Source organism: Pungitius pungitius, chromosome 12, assembly GCF_949316345.1.
Source record: "Pungitius pungitius chromosome 12, fPunPun2.1, whole genome shotgun sequence".
Lineage (NCBI taxonomy): Eukaryota > Metazoa > Chordata > Actinopteri > Perciformes > Gasterosteidae > Pungitius > Pungitius pungitius.
In genome coordinates this window covers 19,095,344-19,111,036 of record NC_084911.1, presented here as the reverse complement: position 1 = coordinate 19,111,036, position 15,693 = coordinate 19,095,344, and the positions used below count along the sequence as shown (strand labels likewise).

The window sequence follows — 15,693 nt, the reverse complement described above, 5'->3', positions numbered from 1 at the left end:
GTGAACTGGTGGAAAATGGCAACATAGAAAAACAAAAAGATTTGATTGAAATTGTCTTAAAAATCACATGTTTGGCTACTTGGAGAAGAAGTCTTAAGACTCGACAAAACATCTGTCATGGGCAGAAGGATTGGGGGCGGCCAGTTGTGCGTAGAGCTGTTTCTATTGGCTGTTTGTCGACTAGAGCCATCCAGTGGTGTTTTTAGGAACTAAGAAAACTGCCTCCGATAGAGATATCGGCTCTTCATTCTATTCAATGTTGTACGTTTGTTCTTCAAACAAATAGCTGGACAGAACTGCTGTTGTTTTTTGGTGGAGAGAAGGCAGATATTGTTGGCACTGTTTTGATGTATATTCCCCTCGTCTGCTGTCTGGTAGTTCTCTCTGCTGGCTGCTGACAGTCTAACCAGATAATATTAGTTTTTCAGGTGCCCTTTTGGTGGATTTTAGGGTGGTAGAGGGGGCGGGGAGGGGGGGTTATGTAAATTGGTCTCATTAAAAATGTTACTCCTGAATGTTATAGTCACATTTTTCTTTCATTCTGCTTATGAGGTATGCATGTATTTGTGATATATGTTCATATTTATCCGTACCCTGTTATCTTTTTGTAGCTAACGTTAATGTTAATTTAAATCAAAGTAATGACCTTCAAGATTACGCGGGATTACATAGAGAGCTTAAAATGACCGCAGGTCATTATTGTCTTCGTTATTATCATTTTATACCACGACCAGACAAGCTGACCCACAACTCACAACATAATCCGTTTCCATGGGAACGCTCTTTAATACGGAAGCCTTCTTGGATAACTGGAGCTGAAACGCGAAGGGGAGGGGGCACGAGCTGCAAGAGGCCACGGCTGAACAATGACTGACGTGGACAGGCGAAGAAGAGACTAACAAACTTCGGGGGGGGATAGAAAAAAGTCTCCAGAGCCCAAACCCGTCGCCTCTCGCAGCTGCCGCGGGGTTCAACCGGCCCCACAAGATGAGCGTGGACAAAGCAGAGCTGTGTGACTCCCTGCTGACGTGGGTACGTTTGGTGTTAGCGAGGTGTCCTCGCGAGGCTAACCGCCTAACAGGTGACACCAGGTGTCGGCCACGTAGGAGCTAATGTAGCGTCTCTTTTATGTGAAGTGAAGGCCTTGGCTCACCCGGAGATATGAGGCTAGCTGGCTGGTCGACCGCGTCAGTCAAAGCACAAGCAGTTTCGGGGCTAGAAAGGAGTGTGGGAGCTAGCAGTCGCTAGCCAGCCGAGCTAAGGTTAGCTAGGTGACTTAAGTTTGGTGTTGACGGTCTGTTTCAGCTCCGGTTGCGTCACAAAGTGACTGCGACTGCACAGAAAACCGGACCGAAACCGCCCAGTGTGAGCTGAAAGACTTACGCAGTCAGGTTATAAAACATGGTAACTTCTCAAGACCAGGGGGAAGACCCACCTGTTTGGTGCTCATCCAGAAGAGGCCAGCGCAGGGGCTGAACTAAGACTAATGCAGCCATGTATAGCTGTCTATGCAGGACTCTTCCCATCCAACCTGAGTGTCGCATATAAATAGTGTAAAAAAACATGGGGTTGGACAAAATCCCAGTTTTGTTTTTGTAACATTTAGGAAACTGTTTGTCACTTTTAAATAACATAAAACTTTTTTTCCCCCCTAAAGCAGTATACTCTCACTCATTTCCGACAATGGCCAAGAATAGTTCATGTTTATGGAGTTTTTTTTAATACACGTCGAACAATCAGAGTGCCTGTGTCTCGTCTTTTGGATTAACATGGAAGGTATAAGCAGCTACGCCGAAGGATACCCCAGTAATTCTTGATCTCTCCGTTCTCAGATACAGACCTTTCAGGTGCCGTCGTGCGGCAGCAAGCAGGCCCTGACGAGTGGAGTGGCCCTCGGACACGTGCTGCACAGGATGTAAGGGCTCACACATGTCCGAGTACTTCTTTAGATTTCGGCGCGTTGGGTGGAGGCCGGTAGGAATCCACCCCGAGCCTTCTGCACATTTTCTTATCTGTCTGATTTGCATGCGATTGCCCTTTTTAAATTGCGCAATGCTCTTATCTGAAACATCCCAGATTTGTGCGGTCAGCGTTAAAAGATTGTTCAGCTCAAAAATGTGTCATCCATGTCCAGACACAATGACTTATGTCACTTGCTTCTCAGCATTAATACTACACCCATATATAAAGGCAACACAATTATACATGAATCAATGCAAATCTAAACTTAGAACCCAATGCTCAATGGTGACTTGCAAAAATGCGCCGAGCTTTTCGCCAAACCTTCTGCCCAATGACCTTTCTTTTGGGGGGGTGAACTGGACGGCCAGCGTTAGTCCAAGGAACAAAGATGGACCTTGCGAATAAAACCTCTTTAGTGAAGTCTTGCCAGTCAGCGTTTCAGATCTCTGTAGCGTCTTCCTTTCACCTCCAAGTTTTCATCCTTTCACCCCTAAAGTTAAGTTCCCACCGCTACTAGATTCTTTTTATATGTATTATTACCGTACGTGTTTCGGCGCAATCTATGATCTTGATCGGTTTAGAAATTTGGTCAGGATAAAATTAAAATAATGTGACGTTTGTTTAAGAAAATAAAACTGAACACAGCCTAATTTGTATAATGGATCAGGTCACTATTTGGATTCCACTTAAACCGCTCAAATTTCCAAGCGGGCATGTTGTGGTCCACACCCCCCCCCCCCCCCCCCCTCCCTGCCTGTCATTGTCACCTTTTTCACCCCGTGGCCTTTGAGTCAATGTTGAAATGCAGGGATGCGTCGGGCTTATAGTCACTGGAGTTCACTTGTGCTCTCGTTAACAGAGACCCTGCTTGGTTTAATGAGACGTGGCTTGGCAGGATCAAGGAGGAGAGCGGGGACAACTGGCGCCTCAAGGTAATTGGTGAAACGGCACGATGTGACAGAAAACCTTACGGCCACCTAGAATAATAGCCAAGATCTCTAGGCTTTTTTTATTTTTACTTTATTTCTCCTCATTAAAATGAGGATCAACATTGTGACTTGTGTGTGTTTTCTTTTGTTCTCTCAGGTCAGCAACTTAAAAAAGATTCTTAAGAGTACGCTGGACTATTACCATGATGTAAGTCTTTTAATTTCCCCCAACCATGGCACGTAGAGCGCACACACACACACTTTTAATCTCACTTAATCCTAACCCCACTTTACCACCTTACCTTCCACGAGCAGGTGCTCGATCACCAGGTATCGGATGAGCACTTGCCAGACCTGAACCTCATAGGAGAGATGGGAGACGTCACTGAACTGGGCAAGCTGGTGCAGCTCGTATTGGGCTGTGCTGTCAGTTGTGAGAAGAAACAAGGTGAACTTGGAGGCTCTATTTGAATTACCACGCCCCCCTTGCCCCCAGACACCTAAAGAAAATCAACAAATTCCACTTTGAAGACAAAAAGTGATCATTTGGTTTGTTTGAACATGAGCTAGTGAGCACTGGTTCTCTGAAACTACTGCTACACTCGGGCTGGTTTTGTTTTTCCGAGAGTATTTGTGTTAATCCGCATTCGGCCGCACCGTGACGGCTCTCTGTTGTCTTCTCCCAAACACAGAGCAAATCCAGCAGATAATGACACTTGAGGAATCCGTCCAGCACGTCGTGATGACAGCCATTCAGGAGGTGAGCGCGCCTCTCGCTCATCCTCTCGGTTTCCCTCTACTTTGCATTAATCCCAGCTCTTAGTCATGGTTCAATTCACAATCAAAGAAATCCGGATAAGCATGAGACTGAGTCCCAGAAATCTGTCTCTGAGGTATTTCAAGCATATGTTTATTCTTTCATTTGCACCCATATGGGCTGGAAATGTTGAGCGTGAGGAGAATGACCAGGTTTTTTCTAAACAAAATATTATTCTAAATAAAACACAGTGAAGTTGCGATGATTTTCCATGCTTTCCATTGACTTGGCTGTGACCCTTTTTTTTTTTTTTTAGCTCTTATCAAAGGAGCCTTCATCGGTAACAGGAAGCCCAGAGACCTACGGGGACTTTGACTACCAGGTGAAACTTGCAACACTTGATCTATGTAGTTGTTCTCTGCGTATCTGTTACATCCTTTTGTGTTTCGGCTCACCCTTTGATTCATGTTTACTCCCTCTGGTATGTCGCCTGCCCTTTGTCTTAATGCTCTGTTGGTTCTGTGTTCACAGTCCAGGAAGTATTATTTTCTAAGCGAAGAGGCAGACGAGAAGTTGGACCTGAGCCAGCGCTGTCGAGACCTGGAGCGGCAGGTTGGTACCGCGTGAGGCGTCTGCAGACCTCTCCAGACACAGTAAAGTTTGGCTTCTTAGGATTTTTGTCACGTCAAATGCATTTCAATACCACAGGACCCAGAAATCTTTGGGCAGCAAGCAGTACTTAAAAAATAGCATAACGTCCAGCAGCAGCTGGTGTGTCTGTTCACGGTTTGGTAGAAGCCAACATTGGCTTAGTAAAGAAATCGGTCAATAATTTGGCTTCTGATTTCATGTTGTAGTCTTCCACACAACAAGAACAACAGTGGAGGGAGGTCTGTGACCCTGCTGAGGAGCTGGCGCTGTGCAGCCTGTTGCTTGCCAAAACAAGTATATGTATTTTTTTGGATGGACAGCAACGGTCGGCTGAACCCTCAGTAAGGACAAGACTAGATGGCATCATGATGAAGGTTGTCCTGGGTTACGGGGAGTGACCTCCAAGTCCGTGAATGCGTGTACGAGCAAGAGCATTTTATCAGTCATTGTCAGCAAAGTGCCGATTGCGGACGTGTGCGTGCCGTTCTGGTGCATCAGATCGCAAGAGTTGCATTAAAAAGACGAGCGTGGCCTCTGGAACGGGAAACCGCTTGCTGCATCATTTCCTTTAAATCCCTTAAATGTAGGAGGCCATGCTCAGCCCAGTGTGGGACTCTCAATTAAATCTATGTTGATACGTAGCTACTGGAGTGTAAAAACATTTCATTAAAATATCCCAAACTTTATGAGGCCATAATGGTGTTTATTTTTTATTTTGGTTTCTCTCTGAAAGCTGTTTGCATTATCTCAGAAGTTGAGTTGTTTCGTAGTTCTGGAGTAGTAGCAACAATCCTACAGAGGGATCGCCAATATATAGAAATTATTATTATGATATTGTGACATGAGACTGGATATTGTCCTATTGAGCCATCTGGCTGATGTAAAGGCTGGTCTTCTATCGGCACCACCCTGTTGGTCTTTGAGTCCTTGATCCATGATAATTGAAATCTCATGTAAATATTCAGTGATGCCACCATTAGTGAATATGGAAGATTGTTTTCTCATTTAATCTCTAGATGTCGCTGACCTTGGGATACTTTTGGGCCTACTTCTGCTGTGTGGCATCATGCTGTGGAATGTGTGTGCCTGGAGTGTTTTCTTCTTCTTATTTTTGTTGCTCTGACCCTTATTGATTATCTCGCCATATACATTTGCTTGTGTTCCCACAGCCTGTTTGTGCACCACTGACTGAGAGCGGACTAATTTTGTGCATTTCAAAGATACATTTTAGTCAATAGTTGCATAACACAAGATAAAAGTGCCTTGGGATGGAGCAGTAGCCAACAATAATTTGCGCTGCTCTCAGCCCACCTGTTTGTTTACTTAGCAGGCCCACGCGTTACGGATTAGTCATTTGAGTTGTTTTGGAAGCTATTTACTGTTACTGGTCCTCTGCTAAAGCATGCAATCTGTCCTTAAAGTTCAGTGTGGGGTTTTGCCGTATTCAAACTGGAAAGATGTCCAGCAGGTAAGTACACACACCCCCTTTTTTTTTAATCTTGGTTCGGAATGCCGGCTTGTCTAACCACGACTTCAATTCATCCTGACTGGCACACAAACATTAAACCCCTCCCCCTCCCCAACCACAGCAGTATAACAAACTGAGCTCTACATATTTGTCTGTTTTTAAGTCATGAGACTCTGGTTTCTCACCCTGAGGGTATTGCTAACAACCTCACTATTGACAAAGTCCTGTGTGCCTGAGACCGTTAAGAACCAGCTGACTGACTCCTTAAAACTTCAGCATGTCAAATGACACCAGAGCATGCGTGAGGGGTCCTGTAAGCATGAAAAGTGGTGGGTTCTTCGCCGCATGCTTGTGTTTTTTTTTCCCGTTGTGCGAAAACTCCGGCTTGCTCATGTCGCCGTTCCCCATGTTGTTTCCATTCGAAACGGCGTTGAGGACTCTTCTAATGCACTTCTATCTCTTACTTTTACTCTACTGTTGCACAAAGTCTGTTATCGTATCTCCGGTTTCTTTTACACCTGCGCTTGCTTTGTTTCTCTCTCTCTCTGCAGCTGTCGGTGGCTCTGGAGGAGAAGGCTTCCCTACACGCGGAGACACGCTCTCTGAAGGAGAAGCTGAGCCGCTGCGACTCTCTGGACGCCTCCGCCACCGCCATCACTGGCAAGAAGCTGCTGCTGCTGCAAAGTCAGATGGAGCAGCTTCAGGAGGAGAACTACAGGTACGAGCTGCACACACACACACACACACACACACACACACACAGTGTGTTGGAGCTGCCAAGGAAATCCGCTCACGGTTTCCATCTAGTATAATGCATGAGCAAACACTCGTGAGGCCTTTCCATAATGTTTTTTCTGCATAATAACATGTACAAATGCAAATTCAATGCCTTTGCTTGGTCGCATTGACCCATTTAGTAACTCTCAATGAGCCCATTTAGTTTACTCAGTGATATGTGTTTTTTTTATATATATATATCTCTATATCTATATCTCTAAAACCATCTCTCAGACTGGACTCCAGCAGAGATGACATGCGTGTGCGGGCGGAGGTCCTGGAGCGCGAGGTGATCGACCTGCAGCTCCGGAACGAAGAGCTCACCAGCCTGGCTCAGGAGGCGCAGGCCCTCAAAGACGAGATGGACATTCTGAGGTGAGTTTTGCATTCCTCCAAAACCCCTCCCGGTCGTGTTGAATAAAACGGTGCAAGCCTTCTCGGCAGAAAGCCACGCTTGGTGGGCGTCGGATCACATGTACGCTGAGGGCACAGATTGTATAATATTGGACAATACACAATAGATTATTTTTTTTATTTATCTTAAATGCAATTCTTTAAGTGAGTCAACAGTGTAAAAACGTCCTCCTACGTGAGAATGTGAAAAACATATTGGTTGAAAATAGTTGTTAATAACACAACAAAAACTTAAAGCAACCAGTACATCTCTTACCTTACTAACGTCTGGTGATTCTACGTTGTTGTCACCCTCAATAAAACCCCATAAAAAAGATCAAAACCAACACTAAATGATCCCAGATACGAGGCACACCTGATTTCTCTTCCTCTTCTGGGCGATAGAGCTTTGTTGTTGTCCAGAAACTATTAAAAACACATCGTTGTGATTCACCGTCGCACCGCGTGAGATGTTCCTTTCATCCCTGTGAACGGGGGACTGGAGCGTCCTTTCAAGTCAATCCCGCATCGTCATGAATACTAGCAGGAAAGTGGTGAGGCACACACTGACACATCGTTAGAGTTGATCTTTTCGAGGGATTTCAGCAATGCAGAACAACACCAGCCTTCTCCTTATAAGCAGGAGTTCATCTATTATCAATTTGCACTCACAGAAACAACTCCCACTCTGCCCACACACAGACGTCCATTCAGCGCCTCTCCGACATCTGTGTTGATAATACGAAGCTCATGCATCGACAACGGCTGCGTCACAGTGGTCTTCGAACCCGGGTGGTTTTTTAAAAACTTTTTACTTCTTTATTTCTCCTGCCCCAATCTCCCCCCCCCCCCCCCCACCACACACACACACCGCCCCAGGCACTCGTCTGACCGGGTAAACCAGCTGGAAGTGCTTGTGGAGTCCTACAAGAGGAAGCTGGAGGACCTAGGAGACCTGCGCAGGCAGGTGCGCCTCCTGGAGGAGCGCAACACGGTGTACATGCAGCGCACCTGCGAGCTGGAGGAGGAGCTGCGCAGGGCCAACGCCGTGCGCAGTCAACTGGACACCCTCAAGAGACAGGCAAGCTGTGGGTCCACAAGAGGGGGGTGCTAGTACCTGCCTGATGTTTCTGTGGGCGTGTGGAGAGCCTGTTCCAACTCTGACTGTCGCCGTGCCCTCCCTCCGTCCTCCACAGACTCACGAGCTCCACACCAAGCACTCGGCGCAGGCCGTGAAGGCTGAGAAATGGCAGTTTGAGTACGAGAACCTTTACGACAAGTACGACGCCCTGCAGAAAGAGAAAGAAGTAAGTTGGCGGGGAAAGTAGACGTTCACTCGTGGCGGGGAAGACTCTCTGTCTGAGTACCCGGTCCAAACCGAAGGCTCACCTTCAGCGGACCACGTCGCACGCAGTGACGCTGCTCTTAGTTGCAGCGATGGCGGTGCTTTTGTGGAGCAACATTTGTTGTGACAGGGTGCACGCATTCCTCCCGGAGGAACTGTTGCCAGGCAAATGTCATTCTTCAGTGGACTCCCACGTCCTGTGCCGACTCTCGCACCTTCTGCAAACTGACAGGAGTGATTAATGTCCCTGGTAACCCGTGGGAGTGATTAAGAAATACATACTGTACTCGCAGGGAGTGTACTTTTACTGTGTACTACTTCGAGGTAGTGTGGTGAGCCACATAAAAGCCCTAATGTGAATCTGATTTCCCCACCATTAACATTATTATAGGTGAGGGTAGTCGTTTTTTTTTTTTCTTTTAACATGCCATGACTGCTGTGAATAAACCTAATGCCCCAAGCAACCAGGAATCAAACCACACTCTTTGTGGTTATGCTTCGAGAGGTTAAACATGGACCACTCCCTCAATGGACTCCACATACATTGAAGATAAACATTGCCCTTCAGGGTCATTTTGGCTATTTGGGTTTAAACTACCTAGTAGCTGAGCTTGCTTTTTGTTTGGAATTTTCCATTCAGCGCATTCCATTTTCATTCCGACTTTGGATGTTTTAGATCTGACTTGATACTTTTTGTGACCCACGTGAACCAAAGCAGTCTGACATTATGCTGAGGTGTTACATTGTGCTTTGCTCCTCAGCGTCTGATCTCTGAAAGAGACACCCTTCGAGAGACAAACGACGAGCTCAGGTGTGCGCAGGTGCAGCAGAGGGGTCTCAGTGGATCGGGTGAGTCTCAACAATACTCGGTTAACTACGACATAAAAGTAAACTGTGGGTAGAATACCATTCTGGACCAGGAGGGAGCGCCAGCACGGACGCTGAGCAACAGGGCTGCACCGCCTCGTCCCCCTAGAAGTTAGTTTGTGTTATTTTGGCTTCAGTCTGCTGTCATTCATGGATTAAAACAAAACTATTTAAATCAGGGTACTTAATGAAAAGAGTTCAACTACGCTGCAGACACTTAATCTCGCTCTCTTTGCAGGGGGCTTATGTGACAGTGGTGTCACCGCCGGGAACCTTGCTGCAGAGATCATGCCCACTGAGCTCAAGTACGTCTGTTATGCTGTTCCTGGGTGGGGGGGCTCACGCGTTCAAGCGTAACCGATGAGATTTCTCTTCTAAACCCGTACCAGACATTAAGTTGGTGTCACTATCGGTAGCTCACCCGCGCCCCGCATTCACCGCCGATAGTCTGAAGCGAGCCGCGAGCCCCCCGAAATAGCAACGCCAGCCCCCGCTTCACATTCGGCCTGGGTGTTCTCGGACAAAGGCGCGGTCGACTCTGCATACCGTACTTCCTTCTTCAGCTGGTTCATCTGTCCTCTGCTTTATGTGCCCCCCTCCCCCAACCTCACCCATACCCTTCCCGGCTTCCTCTGACAGGGAGACGGTGGTGCGCCTACAGAGCGAGAACAAGATGTTGTGTGTCCAGGAGGAGACCTACAGGCAGAAACTAGCAGAGGTGCAGGCCGAGCTGGAGGAGGCTCAGCGCAGCAAGAACGCCCTGGAAACTCAGAACAGGTGAAGACGGGGGGGGGGGGAGTGGTTCAATTAGTAGTTTACGGTTGTGTTGCGCAATCCATTCCCCTTCTGGGTCACCATACTGTGTGTTCCTGGACATTCAGCTGGCTGCTTGGCTGATTGTGGGAGTGATATCTGCCTAAATGTCAACTCACCCTCTGGACGGAGTGCTCAACCTAGCTGTGTGGGCTGGACTGGAGGACTGTGTGTGCGTGTGTGTACGTGCCTGTGGGCATGTGGGTGGACTGCGTGTTTGTGTGTCTGTGTGTCCATGCAACACCAGGCCCAGGGTGTGGGAAGCAGCAACAGGAGGAGAGGAGCGAGCATGCTCTGTGGAGCAGAAGCAGTGAAACAACACTTTGGAGAATGGGTGAACTCTGCCGATCCACATGATACTTTGCATACATCTTCCACCCACAGGACACACCGTTCCTCTGTGGACGCAGCACAACCATGGCTGTAATACCTTTTTATAATGCCAGGAAAAACAAAAATAAATGCATGTTTGGCATATATGCACCGAACAGGTTTCCCAGTGTGCCAGGTTCTACGTTCTGTACAGACTCTACTAAGCAGCTCTCCTGTTCCCTCCCAAATTCTGTGTCTTCAGAACCTCAGTCAGTCACCGGACTATTGGTCTCATGTTTTTACAAAATCTGGTTACTTTATAAAGGTTAATTATTTCAGGGTGAGATTTTACATAATAGATGTAGAATAAAATGTTTTTGATGAAAGCTCATCACTTCAAACATTTGTGTTTTTTAAATGGCTTTTTGCGGGGCGACAGCTCCAGCAGTGGACCCCAGATTTCCCTTCCCCGGGCCACATCCACTGGCTCTGACTGGGGGATCCCAATCTATTCTCCACATGGTCCTCAGGGCCTCTTCCTAGCTGGCCGTGCCTGGAGAACGTCCCTAAGGAATCATCCCGACCAGATGCCCAAGCCCCTCGATGTCCTCACGGACGGCTCAGCCTTATCTCTGAGAGAGACACCAGGCACCCTCTTGAGGAAACCCATTTAGGGTCGCTTGTGGCCGTGACCTTGTTCTCTCGGTCGTGACTCATCCATGCGGTTAGGAATGAAGACTGACCGGTAGATCGAGTGCTTTGCCTTTCGGCTCAGCTCTCTTTTTGTGGAGTCCCGCCCCTCAGCGGCTCCGACCCTCCGGTACTTGAACCCCTTCACTTGGTGAGAACCATGGCCTCAGACTTGGAGGTGCAGATCCTCATCCCAACCGCTCCAGTAAGAGCTGGAGGTCACAGGCCCAAGATGCAATGCATGAAATATAAAACATAATGTTTATATTTAGCGTTTGCCTGTGATGTTGTTTGAGGGAGACGTGCTGCAGTGGGATTGTGCTGCTCAGAAAACTTTTACCTCTTTCATTCGCTCTTTCTGTTCCTGACAGTTCATTATTGTGCCCTGTTTTTTTTCCCCAGACTGAACCAGCAGCAGATCTCCGAGCTGCGTTCTCAGATCGAGGAGCTCCAGAAGGCTCTCCATGAGCAGGACAGCAAGACGGAAGACGTGAGTCTGGAGTCCTCCTCCTTCCTCCTCCCCTCATTTCAAACAATCCTGTTGAATCAGAATCGAGTCGCTCTGCATGTCAAGAGTTTATTTCCACAGACTCTCTGGCCGGCACATTGAGTCTATTGACGTGGACTGCAGCGTTTGTCCCACTTTGATACTTGTTGTGTTGGAAGTAACCCATGTTTGCTGTGCTGAGTCAGCGTTAACTCCTGCTCCCTCTGCCTGTCTCTCTCTCTCTGTGTGCCCCCCCCCCCCCCCCCCCCCCCCCCCCCCACGCCGATCAACTCCGCCAAAATCAGGCCATCGTAAGTACGGCCCTTCGTCCAACTGGCCCATGATTTGACTCCCAGCTTGATTTTGCAGCTTGTGTGTTTTTAAGGAAAGCCTTGTGTGTGTGTTTAGAGCTTCATGGTTTTTGTTTTCTTCTCTTTCCATGAAGTCCTCCTTACTGAAGAAAAAGCTTGAGGAGCATTTGTAAGTACTGCTTCTCGACTATCAATCCCCTATGTGTGTCCCGAACAAAAGTCCACCCGCCCACTCCTGTGGTTGTTGCAGGGAGAAGCTGCATGAAGCCCACTCGGACCTCCAAAAGAAGAAGGAGGTCATTGACGACCTCGAGCCCAAAGTGGACGGCAGCAGTGAGTCCAGCTGTGCTTCCTGCCCAGTGTTTCCTCGTCCTGTAGTTTGTCCTCCTCACGCCCGCTTTGCCCCCCCCCCCCCCCAGTGGCAAAGAAGATAGACGAGCTGCAGGAGAGCCTGCGGAAGAAGGACGAGGACATGAAGCAGATGGAGGAGCGATACAAGCGCTACGTGGAGAAGGCGAGAACGGTCAGTCCTTTTGAAGCAGAACAAGTCGCCCTCAGCGTGTGAAACCGTGAGGCTTATTGTTTTAACAACTGGTTTAAGGGACACCCTGACGATGTCACCCATCAAAATGTAGGTTTTGGAAGATAAATCAGATTATTTGACTTAAGTGATGTCACTTGAGTCTGTCTGTTTTGGTCTGAAGATTCCAAAGTAGGAAGAGATGTGGAGTGTCAAAAAAGTCACCTTACCCAACCTCGCTCATCCGGTCTGCGCCACACCACATTATTTACTACATCAACCGTAATGCAACGTGACAGCCGGGTCATGGATTCACGCTTCTTGTGCCAAATTGTTCATGCGGGTGCCAAGGAGGAAGAACGTGTGCACTACAAAGAGCGAATATCTCTACTGTTCTACTGAGTGGATTCTAATCCTGTTCATTGCTCTACTGAGCCAGTGGGGTAATCTTAAAAAAAAAACAATGTCCCTAATGTTCGCAGGTGATTAAAACCCTGGATCCCAAGCAGCAGCCGGGGGCGGCGGCTCCGGACGTTCAGGCCCTGAAGAACCAGCTGACGGAGAAGGAGCGGAAAATCAAGCACCTGGAGGTCCGAATCTCTTCAACATAAAGAGACAAAGTAGGTCACTCCGGCTCTCTGCGTCTCACTAATGCGCAACGATCTGTTCACAGCACGACTACGAGAAGAGCCGAGCCAGGCATGACCAGGAGGAGAAACTCATCATTACTGCATGGTACAACATGGTAAGTGAGTGTACAAATGCATAAAAACATGCAGAGTGCCTGAAGGGACTTCACGGTTTTCATGCCTCGTACATTACAAATTCTCATGAAAAGAGATGGAAGGCCAAGTGGGGCTTTTCACTCCCTGCACAAAACACAAGTCCTTACTCCTCCGCATTGTTCATCACACACACACACACACACACACACACACACACACACACACACACGCGCGCTCTCTTCACTGCTCCCTTTGCCTTTCCCCTTCCCAGGGCATGGTGTGGCATCAGAAAGTGAGCGGCGAGCGGCTCGCTCCCTCTAACCAGGCCATGTCGTTCCTCGCCCAGCAGAGGCAGTCCACCAACGCCAGGAGGGGCCTGACGCGCCCCCAGCCCAGGTGAAGGCAGGGTGAGCCGTGGTCGACTCGGCCCCTGAGCTCCTGCATCTATGCCTTGTTGCCTTTTTTTTTTAAACTAGATCGCTGCACCTCAGAGAGTATTCTCCATGTTGCTGCTGCCCCCTGCTGGCTCTTAATGGTACGAGAAAGCGCTTTTTCCCCCCTCTTGAGCCCCGGAGGAGAGATACTCTGCTGCTGATGAGATTCAGAGTCCGTCCCACCTTGTTATTAAGGTGGCTTTTATTTCCTCTTGGGCCTCGTTTCTGTAAAGTCTGTTTTTAACTCTTTTTATGTTGCTCAATAGGATGGACTGTTCAAATGCTGTAGTCAAGAGAGTTGAGGGTTTTACTGTCAATATTTTAGGTGCTGAAGAGGACATTGAGTCACATATAAAATATACTGGAAGTAGATTATGACATTGAGCCGCACATCTCCTTGGTTTTGTTGATTCGTTTGGGTTTTTCCTATAACTGTTGTCTTGATCATGTGTTTTGAGGTGAGTTTGACCCTTTTTCTTTTTTTTCCAATTTGACAGACCTTGGAAAGATGTTAAGATCACAAGTGTTATTGATGTGTGTTATTGGCTTTAGTCTTTGTCCCCTTTTTTTGCATCCACTTAACAATAATTCTCTCCAGAGTTAATATTCATGATGATAGTTGGCTGCAGTCTTCCCTAGAAAGGTGCGTTTTCTTTTTTAGTGCCTCATAGAAAACTAAACGCTTTATTTTATGTCGACCCTCTTCTCCCCGTCTCACTGGGCTCAAATATATTTGACTTAGACGACACATCTGCAGGATACTGTGACTCCTTCCTATGATTTTTCTGAACAAAGTTCTCTAAATATGAATTTGATAGTTACGTCAATTCTTTTTTTTTATGCCCTTTTTCCCTTTAGTTGTGTGAAGGACCTAATTGCACTCACTACCTTTGACTACACTAATTTTAAAATAGGCAATTTAAGGCCTCTTACTTTATTGCAAAGACTGTAATACACAATGTAGTCTGATGATGATGATAATAATACTTGTGGCTGTTTACCACCGCTGGACCTCATTTGCATTGTAACTGAACGTGAAGCCAATAAGCTGGAATGATTTTGTGCATGGAATACCTCCGGCAGTGTGTAACAGACGATCCATTTATCAACACTACGTCTCACTGATCTCTACTGGTTCATTTCCCCTTTTCAACTGATGAAGTCATTGGATTCCGTCCCTTTATCAGAGCTACTGTTGAGTGACTTGTGCTTTGTCCCTGTGAGTGTTTGCTATGACGACAGAGACCCGCTGTGCCCATATTTCTTTTCTTCCTATTGAAGTTTCATTGTTAGTTGATATTTATGGTGTTGCGTCACTTTCTTTGCTGCACATTTGCATGGCTTGAATGGGTTAACTTTGAGGCAGTGTTTTTGATTATGTCATGTAGTGGTCTCGTTGATCATAGTGTACGTCTCACAGGGATCTGATGCAAGGTGGAAATCTGTAGTAAGTCTGTTCTACTTTTGCACTACAAATAAATGGGATCTTAAGAAAAGAAAGTCACTTGGTTTTTCTGAGCAAATACATTCAAAGTAAACATCAGGAATGTTTAACCTGACATAAAACATTCATAAAATCTGAGAAAAGCCAACTTTTGGTCACGAAGGATTGGTCACTACCCTTCCTACAAAACACCAACACACCTAACTGATAAAAATAACATTGTTTGCTAATGAGGTCAAACTTACTTAAATAGGCGGAGAAAAATTGACATTTAAAAGCACCGTAAAAGGCTTCGTATTCTCTGATGTAGTGTATATTATGTTAAAGTAAAATGTAGAAAAAGTGTATCATGTTAAAAGTTCATTGCATGTTGTGTGAAAATCAGTCAACCGAGACGAAGACAAACAGCCAGCGGCTTCGTTCTGCTGGACCAGGAGGAAGGAGAGATGTGCTCCAAGGAGCTTATGATGAAGATGCTGTAGATCCATCAGGGAAAAGCTCCAATAGAAGAAGGAACAGGAAGATGGTTCCCGCTACCTCCATAACGGCCACTTGGGGGGAGTCCTCCATTACAGCCAGGACTTGACGGACCAAATGTCTGTTAATTGAAATCCTCCAGTTGCCGCGACTGTTGGACTGGCGGTGGGGAAACGGAAGGTCAGCGTGTTGGTGACCTCGTGCTGTTCAAAGAAAGACTTCTGTGTAAATCAAGCATCTGGCTGATTGCTTTGGATGCTTCGGATTCTTCTGGCACATGAGTTCTCCCACATTTCCCCCGTTTGGGCTTCCTGGCCCCACAAAGAAAGGA

The 15,693-nt window shown here is 47.0% G+C and overlaps 1 protein-coding gene across 2 annotated transcripts; it reads left to right on the top strand.

The window, feature by feature from the left end:
* The first annotated feature begins 492 nt into the window (after positions 1 to 492).
* On the top strand, positions 493 to 15,655 carry LOC119219955 (protein Hook homolog 2-like). 2 transcript variants are annotated; one of them, XM_037475493.2, is made up of 23 exons: positions 493 to 1,032; positions 1,833 to 1,915; positions 2,822 to 2,894; positions 3,049 to 3,099; positions 3,207 to 3,339; positions 3,584 to 3,651; positions 3,965 to 4,030; positions 4,180 to 4,260; positions 6,319 to 6,485; positions 6,779 to 6,919; positions 7,817 to 8,018; positions 8,134 to 8,244; positions 9,044 to 9,131; positions 9,388 to 9,454; positions 9,789 to 9,926; positions 11,367 to 11,454; positions 11,757 to 11,762; positions 11,897 to 11,931; positions 12,013 to 12,095; positions 12,182 to 12,285; positions 12,765 to 12,872; positions 12,956 to 13,027; positions 13,279 to 15,655. In XM_037475493.2, exons 1-23 carry the CDS (start codon positions 988 to 990, stop codon positions 13,405 to 13,407), a joined length of 2,139 nt encoding a protein of 712 aa, XP_037331390.2. In that variant the 5' UTR covers positions 493 to 987; the 3' UTR covers positions 13,408 to 15,655. The 2 variants fall into 2 exon arrangements, with proteins under 2 accessions (XP_037331390.2, XP_037331391.2); XM_037475494.2 differs by lacking the exon at positions 11,757 to 11,762.
* The last annotated feature ends 38 nt before the right edge of the window (positions 15,656 to 15,693 follow it).

Bases quoted from the DNA above. Each gene is read 5' to 3' on its own strand.
- LOC119219955 (XM_037475493.2), top strand. From the start codon at position 988: ATGAGCGTGGACAAAGCAGAGCTGTGTGACTCCCTGCTGACGTGG. The intron at 6,920-7,816 runs GTGAGTTTTGCA...ACACCGCCCCAG, and splicing joins GACGAGATGGACATTCTGAG to GCACTCGTCTGACCGGGTAA. The intron at 11,932-12,012 runs GTAAGTACTGCT...TGGTTGTTGCAG, and splicing joins AAAAAGCTTGAGGAGCATTT to GGAGAAGCTGCATGAAGCCC.